Below are 23,460 nucleotides of genomic sequence, written 5' to 3' on the forward strand. Positions count from 1 at the left end.
AAGTGGTAGAGCACCAGCCTTGAGTGAAAAAGCTAAGTGACAGCAGTCCCCCGGCTATGAGTACAGAGCCAAGTTTGAGTATTGGTGTACATGCATGCGCGCATGTTCACAAACATACACACATACATAAACACACACATACACATTCATATACACACATCCACATCCACGTACATGCACCCATATTCAAGAAAGGGTTGGTGAGACCGCCCCCCCCCCCCCACCTCCCCAGGAGACCTCAGATTTAGCTTCAGGTTATTTTTTTTTTCCTGTGAGCTTTTTCTTTCTTTTTTTCTTTCTTTCTTTGCTTTTCTTTTTGTTGTTGACTTGAACTCAGGGCCTGAACACTGTCCCTGAGCTCTTTTGCTCAAGGCTAGCACTCTACCACTCTGAGCTACAGCTCCACTTCTGCTTTTCTGGTGGTTCATTGGAGATAAGAGTGTGTCAAGGCCTTTCCAGCCCAGGCTGGCTTTGAACCTTGATCCTCAGATCTCAGCCTCCTGAGACAGGATGACAGGTGTGAGCCACCAGTATCCAGCCTCACGAAAGCTGTGGACATTTTTATTTATTTATTGCCAGTCCCTGGGGCTTGAATTCAGGGCCTGGGCACTGTCCTTTCTCAAGTCTCATCTCTCCTATTGAACTATGAGCTCCAGGACTTAACACAGTGCCTGCCATCTAGTTGTCATTCAAGAAGATTAAAAAAGAAAAAGAAAAGCTCAGGGACAGCACGCAGGCCCAGTACAGGACTGCTGTACACAGACACGCCGTGGGTGAACTTTATTAGAGCGGTTCATGACAAGACCCAATACCTGGAGAACGAGTAACTTCTGTCTCCTTCCCCAGGGCTGGAACCTCCGTGCGAGGCGCCGATCACCCGCTGCCCGCCCCGTCCGCGCCGAGGCAGCTCCTCAATGAATGAGAGACCCGGCGTCGCGGAGGTCCAGGCTCCGCCGCTTCCGGGTCGCCGCCGAACGCCGACGTGTGACGTCATCCGCATCCAGCTCCATGATTGGCCGGCGTGAACCAGGGCGCCTAGGAGCAGGATGAATCCGAAGGCGGGGAGTCCCGGTGGGCGTGGCCACGCACTGGGCGTGGCCTCGGGGACGGGCTTTGGGCGCCGGCTGCGCGCGCGTCTTGCTGTCGCCCGCGGTGTGAGGAGCGGACGCGATGGCTGGCTCCGCGTGGGTCTCCAAGGTGAGCGCGGGAGAGCGGGCGCGGGCCGGCGGGGACAGGCTGACCAGCGGGCCGCATGCAGGACGGGCCCGGGCCCGGCGGGGGACCCCTGAGGAGCCGGCGGCGGTCGCCGGGGCGCCACGGCCCGCACGCTCGCCGGCTGGGGACCAGCCCGACGCCGGCATCGGCGCGCCCGAGGCGGGGATGGCGTCAAGGTCAAGGCGGGGCCGGGGGTGGCGGGAGGCCCAGATATCACCACCAGGTCTCCAGCCGAGCCCAGGAAGGGCGCCGGCCCTGTCGTCCGGCCCTGTCGCCGGCGGGTGGCGGGACTGACCCCCCCCCCTTCCCGAGAAGGCCCAGGCGGCTCCTCGCGGGGATCCCTCAGCCTTCCCACGAGCAAGGGATCCGGGGGCCGCCCTTCCGGGCCAGGTCTCCTCTTCGTGGAGCACTTCCCGGTCCGACACCTCTGATTTCCTTACATCTGTGTCATCATCAGAGGGTATGGGACATCTCACTCCCGGCAGGTCTCCCTTCACCTTGTATTGGGAGGTGGGGGAGCAGATCCAGCCATACCTCCTTGACAGCTCAAATGGCCAGGGCCAGAAAGGCTCCTTGGATCCAGCCAACCAGTCTCCAAGACAGACTTAACTCAAGGTCACCTGAGAGGTCACTGTCAGAGCTGGGACAGGGGATGAGATTCTCCATGCCAATTCTGCTTGCTTTGTGACCAAGGTCACACAGCAAATTACAGTATAGTACGGGAAGAAATAGGCCTTAGGTCTCCTGTTGCTATTACGGGGGTGTAGCTCCCTGGAAATCTACTATTTAAAAGAATCTATACAATTTCTCCTGTTTTCAGTTTCAAGGGAAGTTCAGAGACATGCTGTCACTAAGATTGCTACAAGACTAAGTTTGAATCTGGGCAATGCCATGCATAATTTGACCAAATGAACATCTTTGAGTCTACAAATTATAGCCCTAACTGTAAAATGTCTACACCGAAAGCATCTAGAAGAAGAAGTACAGAAGTTTGAAGCTTTCTTAGCTACGAGTATATTTCTCTTAGAGATGATGAAGCAGATGGATGATTCTTGGGCATCAGTAACTGGTTTCTTGCTCAGTAACTAAACCATATTGCATCGCTCTTCAGATTTGAATTTGCTTCTCCTAAAGATAAAGCCAGAGAGTGTGTCACTGTTAAGAGAAATCAGCCCACTGATTCATCTTTGTGTGTGTACATACATATGCCATTACTGGGCCTTAAAGTCAAGGCCTGAGTGCTGTCTCTTAAACCTTAGCTTTTTCACTCAAGGTTGACGTTCTACCACTTGAGCCACATCCCACTTCCAGCATTTTGGTGTTTAATTTGGAGATAGGATTTGTTTGCCCAGGCTGGCTTTTCACTGATCCTCAGATCTCAGCCTCTGGAATAGCTAGAAGTAGCTAGGATGAGCTGCTGTCACCTGGCACTGATTCATCTTTGATATGTGAATGAAGTCTTCTGAGATAGTAAAGTGATGAAGATGCTGACAAATGTTTTCCTTTTAGTGAAATCTGCAAGGAAAGCCTCTGTAGCAGATGTTCAAAGAGTAGAGTCAGGCCACATGCTGGTGGCTCACATCTGTAATCCTAGGATCTTAAGAGGCTGACATCTGAAGATCATGCATGGTTCAAAGCCAGTCTGGGGAAACACCTCATAAGAGTCCTATCTCCAGTGAACCAGCCAAAAGCTGGACATGGAGGTGTGTCTCAAGTGGTAGATTGTTAGCCTTGAGAGAAAAAGCTAAGGGACAGTGCCTAGGCCCTGAGTTCGAACCACCATCATGTGTGCATTCACACACACACACACACACACACACACACACACACACATCAGAAGATATGTCCTTTGACAGATTCTGTGACCTTTGGCAGTGATCTGACCTCTGAGCCAGTTTTCTTCCTTTGGGGATTGGTGCCTCAGGAGGGAAGCTGAGCCAGTTTCTTTCCTTTTTTTTTTTTTTTCCCCTTTAAGTGACAATGTCACTGTGTGGGTCAGGCTACCCTTCAAAATGGAGAGGCTCCTGCCTCAGCTTCTAGAGTACTGAGATTGTAGGCATGTACTGCCACCCTCATCTTAGATTCCTGCCCTGACCAGAGCAGTCCGTCCCTCTACTGGGTTTCTAGTTAAGGTTTTCTGCGGGGCAGGGAAGAAGGACTGCAGCTTCAAAAGATTTTCACACAGAGAAAATAGAGGGTTTCTAAAGACATTGTTGCTACAAGCTGCAGTAATGAGCTTGTTTTCCTTTAGCGGGCACTAGTGCCCCACTTTTCACATCATAGCATATGTTCTGACATTGGAATAGAAGGTGAAAGGAAAATGTGAAACTGGCCCGGAATCTGAAGCTGGCTTTAGGGATTCTTTGAGGGATCCAGTCTAGGCTCTTTAAAGACCCTACTTAGCTGGGTGCTAGGAGCTCATACTTGTCATTCTAGCTACTCAGGAGGCTGTGATCTGTGGATCTTGATTTGAAGCCAGTCCACACAGGAAAGTCCATGAGACTTATTGCCAATGAACCACCAGAAAGCTGAAGTGGAGCTATAGCTCAAAGAGATAGAGCACTAACCTTGAGCGAAAAAGCTCAGGGACAATGCTTAGGCCCTGAGTTCAAGTCCCAGGACTGACCAAAAAGAGAAGATTGTACTCAAAGTGATTTTGACTATTCCTTATCTGTCCTGAAATCATGTACAAGAAATGTCAGACATGAAAAAGGTTAGCAATTAAAAAGAATCAAGGGCTGGGAGTTTGGCCTAGTAGCAGAGTGCTTGCCTAGCACGCACAAAGACCTGGGTTTGATTCCTCAGTACCACATACACAGAAAAAAGCTGGAAATGGTGCTGTGGCTCAAGTGGTAGTAGCGTTAGCCTTGAGAAAGCCCAAGGACAGTGCTCAGGCCCAGAGCACAAGCCCAGGACTGGCAAAAAAAGAAGAAGAAGAAATGTAAAAGAATCAAGCTGGGCCCTGGTGGCTCGTACATGTAATTTTTTAGCTACTCAGGAGGCTGAGATCTGAGGATCACTGTTGGAAGCCAGTCTGGGCAGACAAATCTGTTAAGACTCTCATCTCTATTGAACTAGCAAAAGGCAGAAGGGGAGATATAGTTCAGGTGGTGGAACACCAGCCCTGAGTGAAAAAACTAAGGGACACTGCCCCAGCCCAGAGTTCAAGCCCCAGTAGTAACAAACAATTAAAAATAAAGATGATCAGTGACTGTATTTTAAAGCAAATGTGACTCCTCAGCTAGAGAGAAGGAGGGCTTGGGGCTGGCTTCAGTCTTTCCGAGATTATTTACTGAGCACTTATTATGGCGGGCCCTATTTTAGGCACTGGACACAACTGCAAGCAGATCATTAAAGGGCATGGCTGGCTTTTGCATTTTAAGTCCGTTTACTGGGTGAAGTCTTATGTCACACAACAGAAGGCTGTATTGCCTGACTAGATTTTCTTTCTTCAGGGTTGAGGATGTAGGGTAGTGGAGAGACTTGCAAATTTTCTCATGGTGCTTGTTTTTCAAGGTGACCATTAAATGAATTTGCTGCCCACAGCTCACCTGCTGATGAATGAATCATAGTCTGTTTAGACTGAGCTGAGGTTTCTGGAGTTCTGGCCCAAAAGAGGAAGTCTCCTTAATCAGAATATAATCAGTGTCACTTCCCTTATGGATCTACCATAAATAAAATTATCTCAACATTTTTGGTGAATTTTAATGCCTTTGTGTCCAATTTGGCCCCCCTTTTCCCCTCCTGGAGAGGGACAGTACTAGGATTTTGGGATTTGACCCCAGCTCTTTTTTATTTCAGTCATTTTTCAGATAGGGTCTAGAGTTTTTGACTGGGGTTGGCTTCAGGTTGAAATCTTCCAGAGCCCAGCACAATCAGCTTTCTTTCTTTTTTTTTTTTTTTGCCAGTCCTGGGCTTGAGCTCAGGGCCTGAGCACTGTCCTTGGACTTTCTCAAGGCTAGAGCTCTACCACTTGAGCCTCAGCACCACTTCTGGCTTTTTTTCTATGTATGTGGTACCAAGGAATCAAACCTGGGTCTTCATGCATGCTAGGCAAGCACTTTAACCACTAGGCCAAACTCCCGGCCCCTCAATCAGCTTTCTTTTAAAAACAAAAACAAAAAAGTGTGTTACTGCTGTGGGCTGGTGACTCATGCTTTTGATCCTAGCTACTCAGGAAGCTGAGATGGGAGGATAACAATTTGAAGCCAGCTTGAGCAGGAAGATCAGTGAGACTTTTATCTTCAGTTAACCACCAAAAAGCTGGAAGTGGAGCTATGGCTCAAGTGGTAGAGTACCAGCTTTGAGCAGAAAAGGCAAAGGGACAGCACCCAGGCCCTAATTTTAAACCCCTGTTTTGGCACTATAAACAAAAGGAAGGAAAGAGGGATAGAGGAAGGAAGGAAAGGGGGAAGGGAAGGAGAAGGAAGGAGGGGAGAGCAAAGAAGGAAGGGAAAGGAAGAAAGAAAAGGTAATGATGTCTGTTCTTGGTTCAAGGGTATAATATCAATAAGTCTTCAAATCTGAGCAGTTAGCTACTTGGAGCTACTACTACTTCTACTCGTAGTAGGGCTAATACTTAGAGGAAAGTAGTGCTTGCTCATTCCTGGATGCCACTCATCAGGAGGAAATTCTGCTTTCGCTCTGTGTGTGACATTTCTCTGTTGTCAATGTAGGTCTCTCGGCTTCTGGGAGCATTCCACAGTCCCAAGCAGGTGACCAGAGGTTTTGCTGGTGGTGTGAGTATAACTGTCTTTTCTTTTTCCTTTTAGAAGTTTCTCAAGAACGATGCTCTGTCACAATGATTATAGCATTTAATTGCCACTTTTTTACAACTAAGCAAATTTGGCCCTTCCATCTGGCATATATTAAACCTGTTGGCTAACAGATACACAAATCTTATAGCTAGGTCACTTGCACATTTGGAAGAATTATATTGCAGTTGGCTATATGAGCCTTTGGCAGTATATTCTTGAAGAAGCCTTGATAAAATTAGAAACTACATAAGCTGGGAATATGGTCTAGTGGCAGTGTGCTTGCCCCGCATGCACAAAGCCGTAGGTTCAATTCCTTGGTACCACATATGCAGAAAAAGCCAGAAGTGGTAGTATAAGTGGTAGAGTGCTAGCCTTGAGAAAGATTAAGGGTTATGCCTTGGCCCCAAGACCCAGGGCTGACCAAAAAAATAAATTAAAAAAAGTACCAGTAGTAATTCTAGCTACTCACGAGGCTGAGATCTGAGAATAACTGTCCAAAGCCAAGTGTGGTCAAGAAAAATCTGTGAGATTCGTATCCCCGATGAACCATCAGAAAACCAGCAGTAGTGCTGTACCTCAAAGTAGTAGAGCACTAGCTTTGAGCAAAAGAGCTCAGGGGCAGTGTGCAGTCCCCTAGTTCAAGCCCTACAGTTGACCAAAGAGAGAAAATTACCAGCCTGGGGCTGGTGGCTTATGCCTGTATCCTAGTGATTCCAGAGGCTGGAATCTGAGGATCATGCTTTAATGCTACCCCAGACAGGAAAGTTCGTGAGACTCTTCCCTCCAAGCCAACAAAAAGGTGGAAGTAGAGCTGTGGCTCAAATAGTAGAGCACCAGCCTTGAGTGAAAAAGACAAAGGGCAGGCACCCATGGCCCTGAATTCAAACCCCAGTTACGTTTGAACGTGATACTCTATTTCCCATTCTCATATTGACAAAATTATTGTTTTTAAAGTAAGAGCAAGTTAAGAGGAAATTGTTGAGAAGCTTCAAAACCTGCTTTGCATTTTTATTTTGTGAACTATCCTAAAAACAGTAGATTATAGCTGCGCAGTAGATTATGGCTGACATCTGTCATCTAAAGTACACAGGAGGCTGAGATCTGAGGATCCTGGTTTGAAGCCAGGCCAGGCGGGAAAGTCTGTGAGATTCTTCCTTCCACTAAACTACTAAAAAAGCCATAAGTGGAGCTATAGCTCAAGTGGTAGGGTGCTAGCCTTGAGCAGAAGCTCAGGGATAGCACCCAGTCCCTGAGTTCAAGCCCAAGGACTGGCACAAAACAAAAACAAATCACACACAAAAAAACCCGATAAGATTATACCCACTAAGAATTTCTTGGTGCTGGGAGTTTGGCCTAGTAGTAGAGTGCTTGCCTAGCATGCATGAGGACCCGGGTTTGATTCCTCGGTACCACATACATAGAAAAAGCTGGAAGTGGTGCTGTGGCTTAAGTGGTAGAGCTCTAGCCCTGAGAAAGCCCAAGGACAGTGCTCAGGCCCTGAGCTCAAGCCCAGGACTGGCAAAAAAAGTTTCTCAAGTATCATCTTCTAGTTTCTTCTCTGATCTTTGTATATTCTTTGTAGACTGCCTTGTTTGATTATTTGTCACTCACTGAATCTGCTGTTTTTAGAATTCCCAGCATTAGAATTCTGTGCTACCAAAGCTGTTACCACATTTTTGGGTCAATTATTTGAAGACTTGTCAGTGATTTCCTGTTTCCTTTTATGTTATCCCTTTACAGAACCTGGCTTAGATTTCTTAATTCCTGTACTCTCCTATGACATTTTATGTCATGAGAAATTTCTTAAGGCCATTGTGCATCCTTTTTTCTTACTTTCTGAAGTGGAAGGAAAAATAGATTTTTCTGGTGGCCTATGACCTTTGACACATACTGGGAGATACAGGAAGAAGAAGCTGAAGGAGTTGTTTGACTCTGCTTATGCATCCATGTGGGCGCTGCTCTGACTTCATGCTCAAGAGCGCTTACTGAGCATGCATTTCAAACACATCCTGAAAGTAGATGATGCCACCATTCCTCTGGGCTTTTATTTCACTTCCAGACCATCCATTTATCTATCTATCTATCTATCTATCTATCTATCTATCTATCTATCTATCTATCTATCTATCGGGTTGGAGACGTGACTCAATTGGTAGATTACCAGCCATTGAGCAAGAGTGTCAGGTACTAAGTTTGAGTCCCGGTTTCAACCTAAAAAGTGTAAAGAATTGTTTTCAGAAGAAATAAAAGGAGATACTAATTTTAAAGATTTTTTTTTAGCTGGGACAGAAACATTTGAGAAATAATTTATCTTCTTGTCTTGGAAGAATCTTTGGGAGGCAGAAAGTTGAAGTTATGATTTCTTTTCTTGTCCTTTTTTGTTGTTGTTGGTCATGGGGCTTGAATTCTGGGCCTGGGCACTGTCCCTGAGCCCTTAAGCTCAAGGCTACTGCCCTACCCCTTGAGCCACAGCCCCACTTTTGTTTTGTTTTGTTTTTTTTTCCTAGTGGTTAATTTAAGAGTCTCATGGGCTTTAGTGCCCAGGCTGGCATTGAACCTCGATCCTCAGATCTCAGCCTCTGTAGGTGTGAGCCACCCGCGCCCTCCCCTCCTTTAAAAAAAAAAAAAGAAAGAAAGAAAGAAAAGCAAGTAGAATGGCTAAAAAGCCAGATAGACTAAAATTCCCCCAGAGAGAATCTGAACATTATCTTAATTTTATTTAAGTGCTCATCCTAGAAACTGGGTAGCTCACGCCTGTCGTCCTAGCTACTCAACAGGCTGAGATCTGAGGATCGTGGTTTGAAGCCAGCTCTGGTGGGAAAGTTTATGAGACTGTTTATCTCCAGTTCATCACCAAAGAAGCCAGAAGTGGAGCTGTAGTGGGACAGCACCCGGGCCCTGAGTTCAAGCTCCTGGACTGGCAAACCCCCACCCACCACCATCCCCCCAAAAAACCCACAGAAAACCCAAGAGTCCAGTTAATCAACAAAAAGCCAGAAGTGGTAGTGTGGCTTAAGTGGTAGAGTTCTAGTCTTGAGCAAAACGCCAACTGAGAATGTGAGTTCAAGCTCCAATACCCAGATTAAAAAAAAAAAAGCTCCCATCTTTCCTATTTTTGTGTTTATGTTTGAAATGCTGGCTTCTATTTTGCCCAAAACCTTTGGAGCAAGTTATTGCTTTTACATCAGAAGCACTGATCGTGTTTTTCTCAGTACATCTCTGGTATTGCTGAGCTGGCCATGTGTTACTGGGTACAATTCCTGCCATGGAGTGTCTCCCAGAATCTGGTGACCTGTTAGGAAAGTGGAGTTCTGCTCATTGTGGAGTCTGTCTCCATGTGTCTACACAGCCCTTGCATATCCGGGGAGGGACTGAAAAGAGTTTGCACCTGAAGAAGATGCCTGAAGAGCGTTCCAGGATCCCGCAGACAAGAGAACTCTTGGCCTCCTTGAGGAACTCTCTTATGATTGTGGAACTTGTTTTTTTTGCTTTAGTTTTACAGACTTGAATCAATCTGCCTCATCTGAGCTTGTCTGAAAAGGATTTTCAGTTGGGAAGTCTATTTGGTAGTTTGTCTTGTTTTATCCAGAGACAGGTAACTCCTGTCTGTAATCCCAGCTACTCAGGAGGCTGAGATCTGTGGATTGAGCCTCGAAGTCAACCCAGGCAGGAAAGTCTATGAGACTTTTGTCTTCAATTAATTAGCAAACATCTGGACTTAGAGATGTGGCTCAAGTGACAGGGCACCAACCTTTAGCAAAAAATCTAAGGGCAACTTCCAGGCTGAGTTCAAAGCCCAGTACCAGTTCAAAAAAGAAAAAGTGTGGACATTTGAGTTCCTTTTGTAACCTCTGAAGCAGGGAAAGAGTAGACTTGTAGAGTTTTGAATCTGTTTATTACTGCCTCCTCTGTGATGGTTCTGGAAGAGGTTTAGTTGTTTTCCTAACAGCACCTGGGCATTTATGAAATACCTATATAGGGTTAGAGGCGTGGCTCATTAGTAGAGCCTAGCCAGGGAGTAAAAGTAGTAGGTACCAAGTTTGAGTCCCAGTCTTAGACTGAAGGAAGGAAGAAAGAGAGGGAGGGAGGGAGGGAGGGAGGGAGGGAGGGAAGGAAGGAAGGAAGGAAGGAAGGAAGGAAGGAAGGAAGGAAGGAAGGAAAATAATGCCTATATAAAGTGGATTTCTGTGTCAGAATGGTATTCTTCTTCTAAACCTTCCAAACCTTACTGATTTTTTAAAAAATGATTTCTTCTATTTAGGTTCAGACAGTAACTTTGATTCCAGGAGATGGAATTGGTCCAGAAATTTCCACTGCAGTTATGAAGATCTTCGATGCTGCCAAAGTGAGTAACATTAATAAATCCATTCAATAATAACTTAAGTTTTTTTTTTTTTTTTTTGCCAGTCCTGGGCTTGAGCTCAGGGAGTGAGCACTGCCCTTGGACTTTCTCAAGGCTAGAGCTGTACCACTTGAGCCTCAGCACCACTTCCAGCTTTTTTCTATGTATGTGGTACCAAGGAATTGAACCCGGTCTTTATGCATGCTAGGCATGCACTCTTAGGTCAAATTCCTGGCCCTAGTTTATTTTTTTTTGTTTTTGTTTTTGTTTTTTTTTTGTTTTGTTTTTGCCAGTCCTGGGCTTGAGTTCAGGGCCTGAGCACTGTCCTTGGACTTTCTCAAGGCTAGAGCTCTACCACTTGAACCTCAGCACCACTTCTGGCTTTTTGCTATGTATGTGTGGTACTGAGGAATTGAACCCGGGTCTTCATGCATGCTAGGCAAGCACTCTACCACTAGGCCAAACTCCCGCCCCCCCCCTAGTTTATTTTTTTGAAATAGGGTCTTGCAGTGTTGGAGGCATAGCTCAGTCGGTAGAGCCCTGGCCAATGAGCTAAAACATCAAGTACTGAGTTCAAGTCCTGGTCCTGGACCATTAAGAAAGAGAGAGGCGGGGAGACAGACAGACAGACAGACAGACAGAGAGTTGCTTGGCTAGCCTTGAACTTTTGATCCTCTTGTCACAGCCTCCTAAGTGGTAGGGTAAGGTGTGTATATGTGTCTTCTCTGTACGAACGCTTATCACAGTCATTATTATAGTCGTTACCTGTAGCTATTGAAGCTCTCTGTCATCTAGGTAGTACTGAAGTATTTATAGGTCTTTGAGCCCAGCCCAAGTTCAAGGTCTTTAAACCCTTCCAAGTCATCTTTATTATACCTTCCAGCCAAAATGCAGCTGTCGAATTATCTAGGCACTTGGCTCACGTCTATAATCCTAGCTAGGCAGGAGGCTGAGATCTGAGGGTCACTGGAGCCTGCTAGGTCCAGTGGTCTGAAATTCTTATCTCCAATGAACTACCTCAGAAAAGCCCCAAGTGGAGATGTGGCACAAGAGGTAGAGTACCCGCCTTGATTGTAAAAGCTCAAGGACAGCACCCAGACCCTGAGGTTAAGCCCTAATACTAGCATACACACATGAAAAATGAAAATGAAATAAAGAATGGACTCTCTGTTATTTTAATTACCCAGTTGTCAATTCATATGGGTAGTTAAAATTCACTTGTTTGGGGGATGTAGGTGCCTTGAACTTTAACCTGGGCGGTGTTCTGTCCCTGCTGGCTGTTCAGTGTGTGCACAAATGTGAAGGAGGGAAGGAGGAAAATTCATATCCTATATAGTCCATTCATTAAAAGTGTTCAAACTAGGATTGTGGTTCACACTCAAATCTTTTTCTTTTCTTTTTTTTTTTGTTTGTTTGTCATGGGGCTTGAACTCAGCCTGGGTGCTGTCCCTGAGCTCTTCAGCTCAAGGCTACCGCCCTACCCTTGAGCCAAGTCTCACTTCCCAGTTTTCTAGAGGTTAAATGGAGATAAGAGTCTCTGGTCCTTTTGTGCCAGGTCCTTTTGTGCTGGGCTGGCTTTGAACCTTAATCCTCACATCTCATCTCCTGAGGTCTGATCCACCGCGCCTGGCTCTAGAAAAATCTTTTGAGACTATTAGGTCCAATGAACCAGTGAAAAATCAGAGGTGGAGTTGTGACTCAACTAGTAAGAGCACTAGCCTTGAGCAGAAAACAAGCAAAGTAAGAGTACAAGGCCCTGGGTTTCAAGCCCAATACTAGAAAGAAAGGAAAGGAAAAGGTACCAATGAGTGGATTTAGTATATTCACAAAGAAGGAAAGGGAAAGAAAGGACAGCTTAAGTTGGTGGTGTTTTGTTATTGTTGTTTTAGTATAATCACATAGTCATGCAACCACTGATTCAATCTCAATACCAGGAAATCTGCATTACCAGAAAGATACCTATATCCAAGAACAGTCACTCCCCTTCCCTTCATCCATTCTGCACCCAGCCCCAGCCACCTCTGCTTCCTGTCTCCATTTACCTATTCTATATCTAGTCTTACTTGTCCATGTCCCCCCCAGTCCTGGGGCTTGAACTCTGGGCCTGTCTACTGTCCTTGAGCTCTTCAGCTCAAGGCTAGCATTCTACCACTTGAGCCACAGCTTTTTCTGTGTATGTGGTACTGAGGAGTCAAACCTGGGGCTTCATGCATGCTAGGCAAGTACTCTACCACTAAACCACCTTCCCAGCCTCAATTTCAAGTCAGTTGTGGGACTTGAACTCTGGGCCTGGGACATGTCCTTGAGCTATTCAGCTCAGGCAAGCACTCTACCACTGGAGCCACACATCCACTTCTGGTTTTCTGGTGGTTCATGGGAGACAAAAGTCTCACAGGCTTTCCTGCCCAGGCTGGCTTTGAACCACAAACCTCAGATCTCAGCCTCTTGAATAGCTGGGATGACAGGTGTGAGCCACCAGCACCCGGCTGGCTCAGTGTTTTCAAGCTTCCTGTATGTACCAGTGCTGTGAAATGTTTCTTAAAGTCTATTTCTCCCCTGCTTGTTCCTATTCTTATAGCCACCTTAAGAAGTCTTGTGAAGAAAATGAGGGGACAGGTGACAGCTGGCCCTAGGTGATCTGGGGAGCTGTCCTGGTGGCATTGAAGGATGACCCCTCTTCTTGCACACACCAGGACCTTTTTAGGGTCCTCCTTTCGTGCGTGTTTTCACCAGTCCCATGGAGTCAGGAACTCGTGAAGGACCAGGCCGTGGCTGTGTTGTCTTGCATCCTGTCTTGTAGGCGCCCATCCAATGGGAGGAGCGGAATGTCACCGCCATCCAAGGCCCGGGCGGCAAGTGGGTGATTCCTCCAGAAGCCAAGGAGTCCATGGACAAGAACAAGATGGGCCTGAAAGGTAGTGCCGTGCACACACGAGTGTCTTTCCCCGGCCTTGAACTCACAGCCTAGGCACTGCGCCTGAGCTGCTTTTGCCCAAGCCTAGTGTTCTAGCCCTTGAGCCCCAGCTCCACTTCTGGCTTTGGGGCAGTTAATTGGAGAGGAGTCTTATGGACCTGCCCAGGCTGGCTTTGAACCTGGGTCCTCAGCTCTCAGCCTCCACAGTAGCTAGAATGACACCCCGTTTCTCTTTCTCCCCCCCCACCCTCTTTTGAGCCACAGCCCCACTTCTGGCTTTTCTATGTATGTGGTACCGAGGAATTGAACCTAGGTCTTCGTGCATGCTAGGCAAGCACTCTACTACTAGGCCGCACTCCCAGCCCCTTGTGTCTGTTTTGGACTTTCTCAAGGCTAGAGCTCTACCACTTGAGCCTCAGCACCACTTCTGGCTTTTTTCTATGTATGTGGTACCGAGGAATCGAACCTGGGTCTTCGTGCATGCTAGGTAAGCACTCTACCACTAGGCCAAACTCCCAGCCCCTATGTCTGTTCTTTTTGAGGCTTGCCATGTAGCTCAGGCTAGCCTTGACTTCTGAGTCCTCCTGTGTCTGCCTCCTCAGTGCTGGATTATAGGCCTGTACCAGCTCACCCAGCTCCGCATGCTTTAATGAGTTATTTGGCAATGCAAACTGACAGTAACCGTTTATATTTTATTAGATTTATGTTTTACTTAATCTTCATATTTTGGGGGGTGGGGCTGCCAGTACCAAGGCTTGGATTCAGAGCCAGCTTTCTTTGTCATGGCTGATGGCCACCACTTGAGTCGTGCCTCCAGTCTGGTATTTTATTGGTTAATTGGACATGGCATCTCTTTTCTGCCTGGGTAGCTTTGAACCACTGGCTTCAAATGGTGGTCTTCTAGGTCTCAGCCTTCTGGGTAGATTTATAGGTGTGAGCTATGGATGCCTAGCTTTTCACTTTTTTTTTTTTTCTTTTTTGCCTGACCTGGGGCTTGAACTCAGGGCCTAGTCACTGTCCTTTAAGCTTTCCACTCAAAGCTAACTCTACTACTTGAGCTGCAGCTCCACTCCCAGCCCTTTGATGCTAAGAGTCTCCTAGACTTTCCTTCCCTGGCTGGCTTTGTTTGAACTGTGGTCCTCACATCTCAGCCTCCTGAGGAGCTAGGCTGACAGGCGTGTCTGGGGCTTGTCTCCCACAGGCCCTCTGAAGACCCCAATAGCAGCAGGTCACCCATCTATGAATTTATTGCTGCGGAAAACGTTTGACCTTTATGCCAATGTCCGGCCGTGTGTGTCCATCGAAGGCTACAGAACCCCCTACACGGATGTCAACATCGTCACCATTCGCGAGAACACGGAAGGAGAGTACAGTGGCATCGAGCACGTGGTACGGCCACTTTCTTTCTCTTAGGGGGAGGTGATATTGGGGGACTTTTTCCTCTCAAGGCTGGCGCTCTATCACTTGAACCTCAGCTTCTCTTCTGGTTTCCTAGTGGTTCATTGGAGATAAAAAAAAGTCAGCCAAGCCAGGTCCAGAGTTCAAGCCCCATGACTGACAAAAAAGTCTCATGGACTTTCTGGCCCTAGGCCGGCTTTGAACTGTGGTCCTTACATCTCAGCCCCCTGAGGAGTGGAGGATGACAGGTGTGAGCCACCAGGGCCTGGCTTCAGATATGTTTTTCTTTCTGGTTGGGTAACTGCCTTTCCCCAAGACAGATAAGGGGTTGAGGCTTCATTCTCCACGTGTGAGCCGATGGCCACGGCCATGCCCCTTCCGGTAAGCCCCTTCCGGTAAGGCGGAGCTTCTCCTTTTCAGATCGTGGATGGTGTTGTGCAGAGCATCAAGCTCATCACCGAGGGCGCGAGCAAGCGCATTGCTGAGTTCGCCTTCGAGTATGCGCGCAACAACCGCCGGAGCAATGTCACAGCCGTGCACAAGGCTAATATCATGTGAGTTCCGTGGGCTTTCCGTCTGTCCAGCCTGCGCATCCCGCGCTGACAGAGCTCTGCAGCAGAGCCCGCTGCCAGGCACACCGGTGGGCATTCATTCTGTTCGGTGCAGCAATGGGGCCAAGACAAGTGACTGGGGCAGGAGCCCCACCCCGGAAGTTCAGGATTAGCTGAGGATTGTGGGAAAAGAAGCTGGCCCCACCCATTTTAGCTCATTCACATAATCCCAGCTACTCAGGATCTGAGGTTTCAGGTTCAAAGCCAGCCTGGAAAGTCTGTAAGATTCTGATCTCCAATTCACCACCACCACCACCACCAACAACAACAACAAAAGAAGATGTAGCTCAAGTGGTAGAACTCCAGCTGTGGGCAAAAGAGCCACATGAGAACACAAGGCCCCCGAGTTCAAGTTCCAGTGCTAGCACACACCCACAGAAAGCAGAGGAAGCTGAAGAAGCTGTGAGGTCCCCAAGTGCTGTGGCCACCACAGAGGCCACACATTCATGTGTCACAGAAGGTAGACTGTGTTGCTCACTCCACCTCCTTCGGGCTATTTTAAAACAGCCAGCTCTGGTGTCCCCAGCAGTCTGCTCTCCCATTCTGTTAAAGGTCATCTCTGACTAGGCAACCAACAGTTCTGCCAGCCTGAGACAAGTACTAAACATGCAAGATAGTAATTAATAAAAATACTCACTAGCTGTCAGGTGTTGGTGGCTCAAGCCTCTCTTTCTAGTTTCCCAGGAGGTGGAGATTGTGCCAGCCAGGGTAAGGAAAATCCATGAGACTTAGCTGCAATGAACCACTATAAAAAGCTGGAAATGGGACCGGGAGTTTGGCCTAGTTGTTAAAGTGCTTGCTTAGCATGCATGAAAACCCAGGTTCGATCCCTTGGTACCACATACATAGAAAAAAAAAGCCCAAAGTGGTGCTGAGGCTCAAGTGGTAGAGCTCTAGCCTTGAGAAATTCCAAGGATAGTGCTCAGGCCCTGAACTCAAGCCCAGGACTGGCAAAAAAAAAAAAAAAAAAAGAATTAAAAAGCTGGAAATGCACTATGGCTCTAATAATAGAGAGCTAGCTTTGAGCAAAAAGCTCAGGGACAATATCCAGGCCTTGAATTCAAGAACCAGGGCCAGCACACATACGACAAGAAGTTATTACTTCAGGTAACCGACTAAGTCAATTTAATTTTAATAATATATCTAGTCTTTCCTATTGCGATCAACACTTTTTTTTTTTTTTCCTGGTCCTGAGGCTTGAACTCTGGACCTGGACACTGTCCCTAAGCTCCTTTTGCTAAAGGCTAGCACTGTACCCCTTGAGCCACAGCAGCACCTCTGGCTTTTTCTGTGATTAAGTTGGAGAGAAGAATCTCACAGACTTTGCTGCCCAGGCTAGCTTCAAACTGAGATCCTTGGATCAGTACTTTAAATTTGCCTTCTATCACCTGCCTAGGAAATCATATTGCTATCATTAAAATTAGATCCCTTGGCTTTTCTGGAACTCAACCCTTTTTTTTTTTCCTTGCCAGTCTTTAAACTTAGGGCCTGGGCACTGTCCTTGAGCTTTCTCAAGGCTAGTATTCTCCCAGTTGAGCCGCAGCACCATTTCTGGCTTTTGTGTGTGTATGTATGTGTACATGGTACCAAGGAAACAAACCCAAGTGTTTGTGCATGCTAGGTAAACACTCTACCCCTAGGCCACACTCGCAGCCCCTGCCTGGAATGTAACTTTTTTTTTTAGTTTTGTTGTTGTTTTTTTGTGGGTCCTTGCTGGGGCCAGCCAGCAGCGAATGGGGATTCCTGATTTAGGGGGTGAGGACTTAGAAAAGAAATAGACAAGAGACAAACAGATGGGGTCGGGAGGACTACAGCCCAAGAAGGCTGTGAGCTTAAGACTGTAGCACCGTTTATTTCTAAATCCAGTCTCATATACTTTTTTGAAACCAGGGAACTGCCAGAGGTTACATTAGCACCAAATGGTAATCAGGTCTCAGATTAATTAAGGGAAGGTGATAAAGCAATAACACATATGTACCAAATGGTAATCAAGTCTCAACAGAAAGATAAAGCAATAAATCAATAAAGTCAGGAAGTTCACAATATTGACAGTATAGCTCAGCATTTATAGGCATGGCGTCATACATGATAACTCACTTCATTTTTTTTTTTTTTTTTTTTGCCAGTCCTGGGCTTGAGCTCAGGGCCTGAGCACTGTCCTTGGATTTTCTCAAGGCTAGAGCTCTACCACTTGAGCCTCAGCACCACTTCCGGCTTTTTTCTATGTATGTGGTACCAAGGAATCGAACCCGGGTCTTCATGCATGCTAGGCAAGCACTTTAACCACTAGGCCAAACTCCCGGCCCCGATAACTCACTTCTTTTGTGTGGTTATCTTACTCAGTGATGCAGATTCATGGGACAGTCTGACTCCACACTCTGGCTCCCAACAGGTCCTGGGCTTGAACTAGGCCTGGATGCTGTCCCTGGGCTCTTCAGCTCAAGGCTACCGCCCTACCCTTGAACCAAGCCCCACTGCCCGTTTTCTAGAGGTTAATTGGAGATAAGAGTCTCAAGTTCTGGCTTTGAACCTTGATCCTCAGGTCTCAGCCTCCTGAGTAGCTAGGTTTAAAGCATACCACACCCTGGCAGGAATGTAACATTTTTTGAACTTCCTTTACAGGCGGATGTCGGATGGACTTTTTCTGCAGAAATGCAGAGAAGTTGCAGAAAACTGTAAAGATATTAAGTTTAATGAGATGTACCTTGATACAGTGTGTTTAAATGTAAGTACACATTTATGGGGCTACCATTTGTGATAAAAGTACGTGTGTGTGTACGCATGAATGTGTCACACATTTAATTGCTGAATGCCCACATATATTTCTTGTAGATGGTACAGGACCCATCCCAATTTGATGTTCTCGTCATGCCAAACCTGTATGGAGACATCCTTAGGTGAGTCTGCTGGCCTACCATTGCCATATATAAATGTCCTAAAGCCAGCTACAGCTTCAAAACTGCAGCTTTAAATTTTCAGTTATTAACTAGTATATGTCATCAAATTAAGAGCTGAATCCCAAAACTTCAGACCCTGATGTCAGAGAGTGCATTTATCTATCTATCTATCTATCTATCTATCTATCTATCTATTTATTTTTAAGCCTGTCATGGGGCTTGAACTCAGGGCCTAGGTGCTATCTCTGAGTTTCTTTGTGCTCAAGGCTTGTGCTCTACCACTTGAGCCACAGCGACACTTCCGGCTTCTTTTTCTTTTTGTCCATCATGGGGCTTGAACTCTGGGCCTGGGCGCTGTCCTTGAGCTCTTCAGCTCAAGGCTACCTACTGCCCTACCCCTTCAACCACAGCCCCACTCTCTAGTGATTAATTGGAGATAAGAGCCTCATGATCTTTAGTACCCAGGCTGGCTTTGAACCGTGATCCTTAGATCTCAACCTCCTGAGTAGCTAGGATGACATATGTGAGCCTCCAATTCCCTGACCGTCAGGTTATTTTAGGGGTAGTAGTTTTTTGTTTGTGTGCTGGTCTTGGGGCTTGAACCTAGGGCCATTTTTGCTCAAAGCTAGCACTAGTACTAGAGCCACAGTGCTACTTTGGACTTTTTTGATGATTAATTGGAGATAAGAGTCTCACAGTCTTTCCTGCTCGGTCTGGCTTTGAACTGCAATCCTCTGATGGCATGAGCCATAGTTGCCCAGCTTTTTCTAAGTTGAACAAAGGGGTTTCAATTCAACCTAAGAATTCCATTTTGGGGCTGGAAGTTTGGCCTAGTGGTAGAGTGCCTGCCTAGCATGCATGAAGCCCTGGGTTTGATTCCTTAGTACCACATACACAGAAAAATCTGGAAGTGATGCTGTGGTTCAACAGTTCTAGCCTTGGGAAAGTCCAAGGACAGTGCCCAGGCCCTGAGTTCAAGTCCCAGGACTGGCAAAACAATAAAATAAAATTCCATTTTTTCTTTTTTTTTTTTTTGCTGACCTTCTCTTCCTGCCACTTGTATTTCTTCACCCTTTTTATTTAACCATACTTAACCATTCTTTTCCTCTCCCCCCCATTTTTTTTTTCCAGTCCTGGGGCTTGAACTTAGGGTCTGAGCACTGTCCCTGAGGTTTTTCAAGACTAGCACTCTACCACTTAAGCCACAGCACCATTTCTGGCTTTTTCCGTGTATATGGTACTGAAGAATTGAACCCAGGGCTTTGTGCATGCCAGGCAAGCACTCTACCACTCGGCCAAACTCCCAGTCCCCTCTTTCCCTCTTTTCACCTCAATATGTTGTTGGTCAAGTGGTGATTTTTCTTTTTTTATGCTAGTGTTGGGCTTATATTCAAGGCTAGTGCATGATACCTTCATTTCCAGCTTTTTGCTGAAAATAAGAGGCTCGGCCCAGTGCGGTGGCTCATGCCTCTAATCCTAGCTACTCTGGAGGATGAGATCTGAGGATTGCGTTCAAAGCCAGCCTGGGTATTAAATAGTCCTTGAGACGCTTATCTCCAATTAATCACTGGAAACCTGGAAGTGGCACTGTGGCTCAAGGAGTAGGGCTTGGACTTCCCTGCCCAGGCTGGCTTTGAACCAGGGTCCTCAGATCTCATCCTTCTCAGTATCTGGGATGAGAGGTGTGAGCTACAAGCACTTGGTTCCTACGGTGACATCCCAAATCCATTTTTATATTATTAGTTAGCATTCTGCCAGAATGATGAGCGTCCTTTCTCATTTCTCGCTTGTTTGCTTCTGGATTGGCTTGCTGGTGATTTGGTGCTGTCTCCATCACTGGCATTCCTTAACCTGAAGGTTGGGGTATCTGGACATGCCCAGGTTGGCTCCTTTCCTGGTGGCTCCGGTGTCTTTAGGCTCAGCCCTTCCTCACCCCTCGCCTCTGGGCACAGCTTTGTCTGCAAGGAGCTTTGCTTCCTTTGAGTAGATTGAAACGCTGAAATCAGAGTAGGAGATGAGATATGTTCTTTCGCCATATCCTATTGAATGTTTTTCTGCCTTGCAGTGACCTGTGTGCGGGCCTGATCGGAGGGCTGGGTGTCACCCCAAGCGGCAACATTGGGGCCAATGGAGTGGCCATATTTGAGTCGGTAAGGGCTTTTGCCCCAGGTGGAGTTCAGGCTGGACAGCGGGACAGCTTGGGGACTGTCACACAGACGCTTTTGGACATTGTCAAAGAAAATGATTTTACCATCTATCTATGTCTGTCTGTCTATGTCTGTCTGATGTTCTGGGGATTGAACTCAAGACATGGACTCTTTCCCTTAGATTTTGTGCTCAAAGCTCCTATCACTTGGCACAGCTCCACTTTTTTTTGCTGGTTTATTGGAGAAAAGAGTTTCATGGACTACGGTCCAGGCTGGCTTTGAACCATAACCCTCAGATCTCAGATTTCTGAGTAGCTAGCATGACAAACATGAGGTATAGGCACCCAGCTTTTTATTTTTAAATAGCCTTACTTTTCCCAGATATTTCTGTGTGTGTTGTACTTACGTGTGTATTATACATACATATACATACACACACACACATTCAGATTTTGTTTTTGTCAGTTGTGGGTCTTGAATTCTGGGCCTGGGCGCTGTCCATGAGCTCTCCAGATCAAGGCTGGCACTCTACCACTGAGCCACAGCTCCGCTTCCAGTTTTCTGGTGGTTCATTGGAGATGAGTCTCACAGACTTTCCTGCTCCAGCTGGCTTTGAGCCTCTGATCTCAGGTTCTTGAGTAGCTAGGATGACAGGCGTAACAGCCAGTGTCCAGCTTTTTAATTCTATTTTGAGTCAGGATTTTACTCCATGGTTCAAGCTGGCTGTGCACGTAGAACCCTCTTCTCTCAGCCTCATGGGTGCTGAGATCACAGATGTGAGTCTGAGACTCTTATCTCCAGTTAAACACCAGAAGACCAGAAGTGGAGCTGTGGCTCAAGTGGTAGAGTGGTATCCTTGAGCTAGAGAGCTCAGGAACAGTGCCCAGGCCCAAAGTTCAAGACCCACAACTGACCAGTGGTTCATGCCACGCCCCCCAGCTAGACGGATGGAGGGATCACGTTTCAAAGTTGGCTCAGGCAGGAAAGTTCATGAAACGAGAAGCTCAATAAACTCCACCCCAGAGAGCTGGAAGCGGAGCCGTGGTTCAAGTGGTAGAGCACTAGTCTGGAATTTAGCTCAAGGAACATGCCCTGGCCCCGAGTTCAAGTCCCAGGATTGGGACACTTTGTTTCTCCACAGCCTTGTTTTACTTTTCAGATCTATGTCAGATGGATCAAGTAAAGCAGTTTACAATCATTCCTGCTTCCCTCCTCCCTCTCTCCCTCCCTTCCTCCCCAAACCCAGAATTTCCACCTCAGCTCATGACTTGCCATGGAGCCCCCACGCATGGCGCATGCGTGGGCTGCTTGCCAGCCCCCCTGCCCCCCACCCACCCTTACACTGCTTTCCTTGGTGCGCAGGTGCACGGGACGGCCCCAGACATAGCAGGCAAGGACATGGCCAACCCCACCGCGCTCCTGCTCAGCGCCGTGATGATGTTGCGCCACATGAGGCTGTTCGACCAGGCCGAGAGAATCGAGGCCGCCTGTTTCGCTACAATTAAAGATGGAAAGGTACCGCCCTCGTGACCCCTCCCGTGCCCCGTGTGTATGCGTGTATGCAGCAGGTGATTGCTCTGAGGACTTGAACTCAGGGCCTAGGCGCCTCTCCTTCGCATGTCCGCTCGAGGTTGGCCCTCGGCCACTTGAGCCACAGCTCCACTTGGAGGTTTCTGCTGGTTCATGGAGGATGAGGGTCTCGTGGACTGCCTTGCCTGCTCTGACTTCAAATCCCGATCCTCACACCTCAGCCTCCACAGTAGCAGGGGTGACAGGGAGAGCCACCACCTCCCTCATTTGTGAGCTGGGGCCTTGATTTGAAGCTGTAAGGGTAAGCTGGCAACCCAAGGGCTTTAAATACAAGGAGCCTTGTTCTTGCCAGTCCTGGGGTTTGAACTTGGGGCCTGGGCACTGTCCCTGAGTTCCTTTTTGCTCAAGGCTAGCCCTGTACCACCTGAGCCACTTACAGGTTTTTTTGTGTGTGTGATTAATTGAAGGTTAAGAGTTTTATGGACTTTCCTGCTCAGGCTGGCCTCAAACTACAGTCCTCAAATGTCAGCCTCCTGAGTAGCCGGGGTGATGGGTGTGAGCTCTGAGTTCAGCGTGTGGATTCATTTTGTTGTTGTTTTCCTTCAGACCTTAACAAAAGACTTGGGAGGCAAGGCTAAATGTTCAGAGTTCACAGACGAGATCTGCCGCCGAGTAAAGGACTCGGATTAAAGGCCGTCCGCGTGGGAGTGGCCACGGTCGCGCGTGACGGACGCACAAACCTCTCCACCACCTGCTATTCTGTCTGCATTCAGTTCGCTTGTTTCTTGACAGTGCGTTTCCTGATCTGGCTTTTTCTTAACAAACATCACCGGAGGCTGCTAGGCCTGCTTTCAAAGGACTTCTCCAAATGCTTCTATTTATTACATGTCCATTTGGGAAACATTTTTTAGCAAACTGCAAGTGGACTGTATCATTTGCCCTTGTTAAACCATTTTACACTTCAGTTCAAATCCATTTTCCTCAGCTGTAAATATGACATAGAATTACTCAAAGAAAACACCTATCTTTTTAAGAAACGGAAAAACAAAAATACTTTCCCTGTTTTCCTTGGTGATGAAAAATCATAACGGAAATAAAACACCGTATTAAAGTCATAGCACAAAATAACATTCTTAGAAAAACTCCAGTGGGCACCAGAAAAATGTCTAGGGGAAAATCCATATGAAAACGACAGTCCTGAACATGTTATAGTGCTGGTAAATGAAGAAAAAATTTATCCTTTACATGAATTGTTATGAACACAAACTTCAGATCTAAGAACTATTATTATATAAGGAGCAATATAACTTTTGTTAATGAGAAATAGGTAATATATTACGCCCAAGGCACCAGATGTATTTTGTATTCAATTATTTTGTTCCTCAGAGATGAAATATTCGTGGCAAGAACTCTTGATGAATTAAAGGAGGGGGGGGTAAATTCCTTCTGGCAGGACACAGGTGGTCACAGCCTCTGAGCCCCGGAGCCACGCCCTGACCTGAGCCAGGAGAGGCACATCACAGCCTGAGCCGTTCTGCACTCACAGTGGACAAGGGCCCCTGCCGGCCTGTGGGCTGCTCTGCTGGCCTGCTCTGCCCCAGCGCTGGTGTTCTGGTTGTGGTTAAGGCACACAGGACTGTTGGCTGTTG

General features: G+C 47.0%; 1 protein-coding gene across 1 annotated transcript; it reads left to right on the forward strand.

Moving 5' to 3' along the window:
• Positions 1-1,113: 1,113 nt before the first annotated feature.
• Positions 1,114-23,022, forward strand: Idh3a (isocitrate dehydrogenase (NAD(+)) 3 catalytic subunit alpha). Its single transcript, XM_090321464.1, has 11 exons — positions 1,114-1,197; positions 5,892-5,954; positions 10,234-10,317; positions 13,115-13,229; positions 14,430-14,617; positions 15,047-15,180; positions 17,860-17,962; positions 18,070-18,134; positions 20,200-20,284; positions 21,644-21,796; positions 22,418-23,022. The coding sequence occupies exons 1-11, from the start codon at positions 1,171-1,173 to the stop codon at positions 22,499-22,501; spliced, it is 1,101 nt and encodes a 366-aa protein (XP_090177590.1). The 5' UTR covers positions 1,114-1,170; the 3' UTR covers positions 22,502-23,022.
• Positions 23,023-23,460: the final 438 nt, after the last annotated feature.

This window comes from Megascapheus bottae, chromosome 30, assembly GCF_031878675.1.
Source record: "Megascapheus bottae isolate mThoBot1 chromosome 30, mThoBot2.hap1, whole genome shotgun sequence".
Lineage (NCBI taxonomy): Eukaryota > Metazoa > Chordata > Mammalia > Rodentia > Geomyidae > Megascapheus > Megascapheus bottae.

Coding starts and splice junctions, on each gene's coding strand:
- Idh3a (XM_090321464.1), top strand. CDS start 1,171: ATGGCTGGCTCCGCGTGGGTCTCCAAG. Junction 10,318..13,114: donor AGATCTTCGATGCTGCCAAA/GTGAGTAACATT, acceptor CCTGTCTTGTAG/GCGCCCATCCAATGGGAGGA. Junction 17,963..18,069: donor TTGATACAGTGTGTTTAAAT/GTAAGTACACAT, acceptor TATTTCTTGTAG/ATGGTACAGGACCCATCCCA.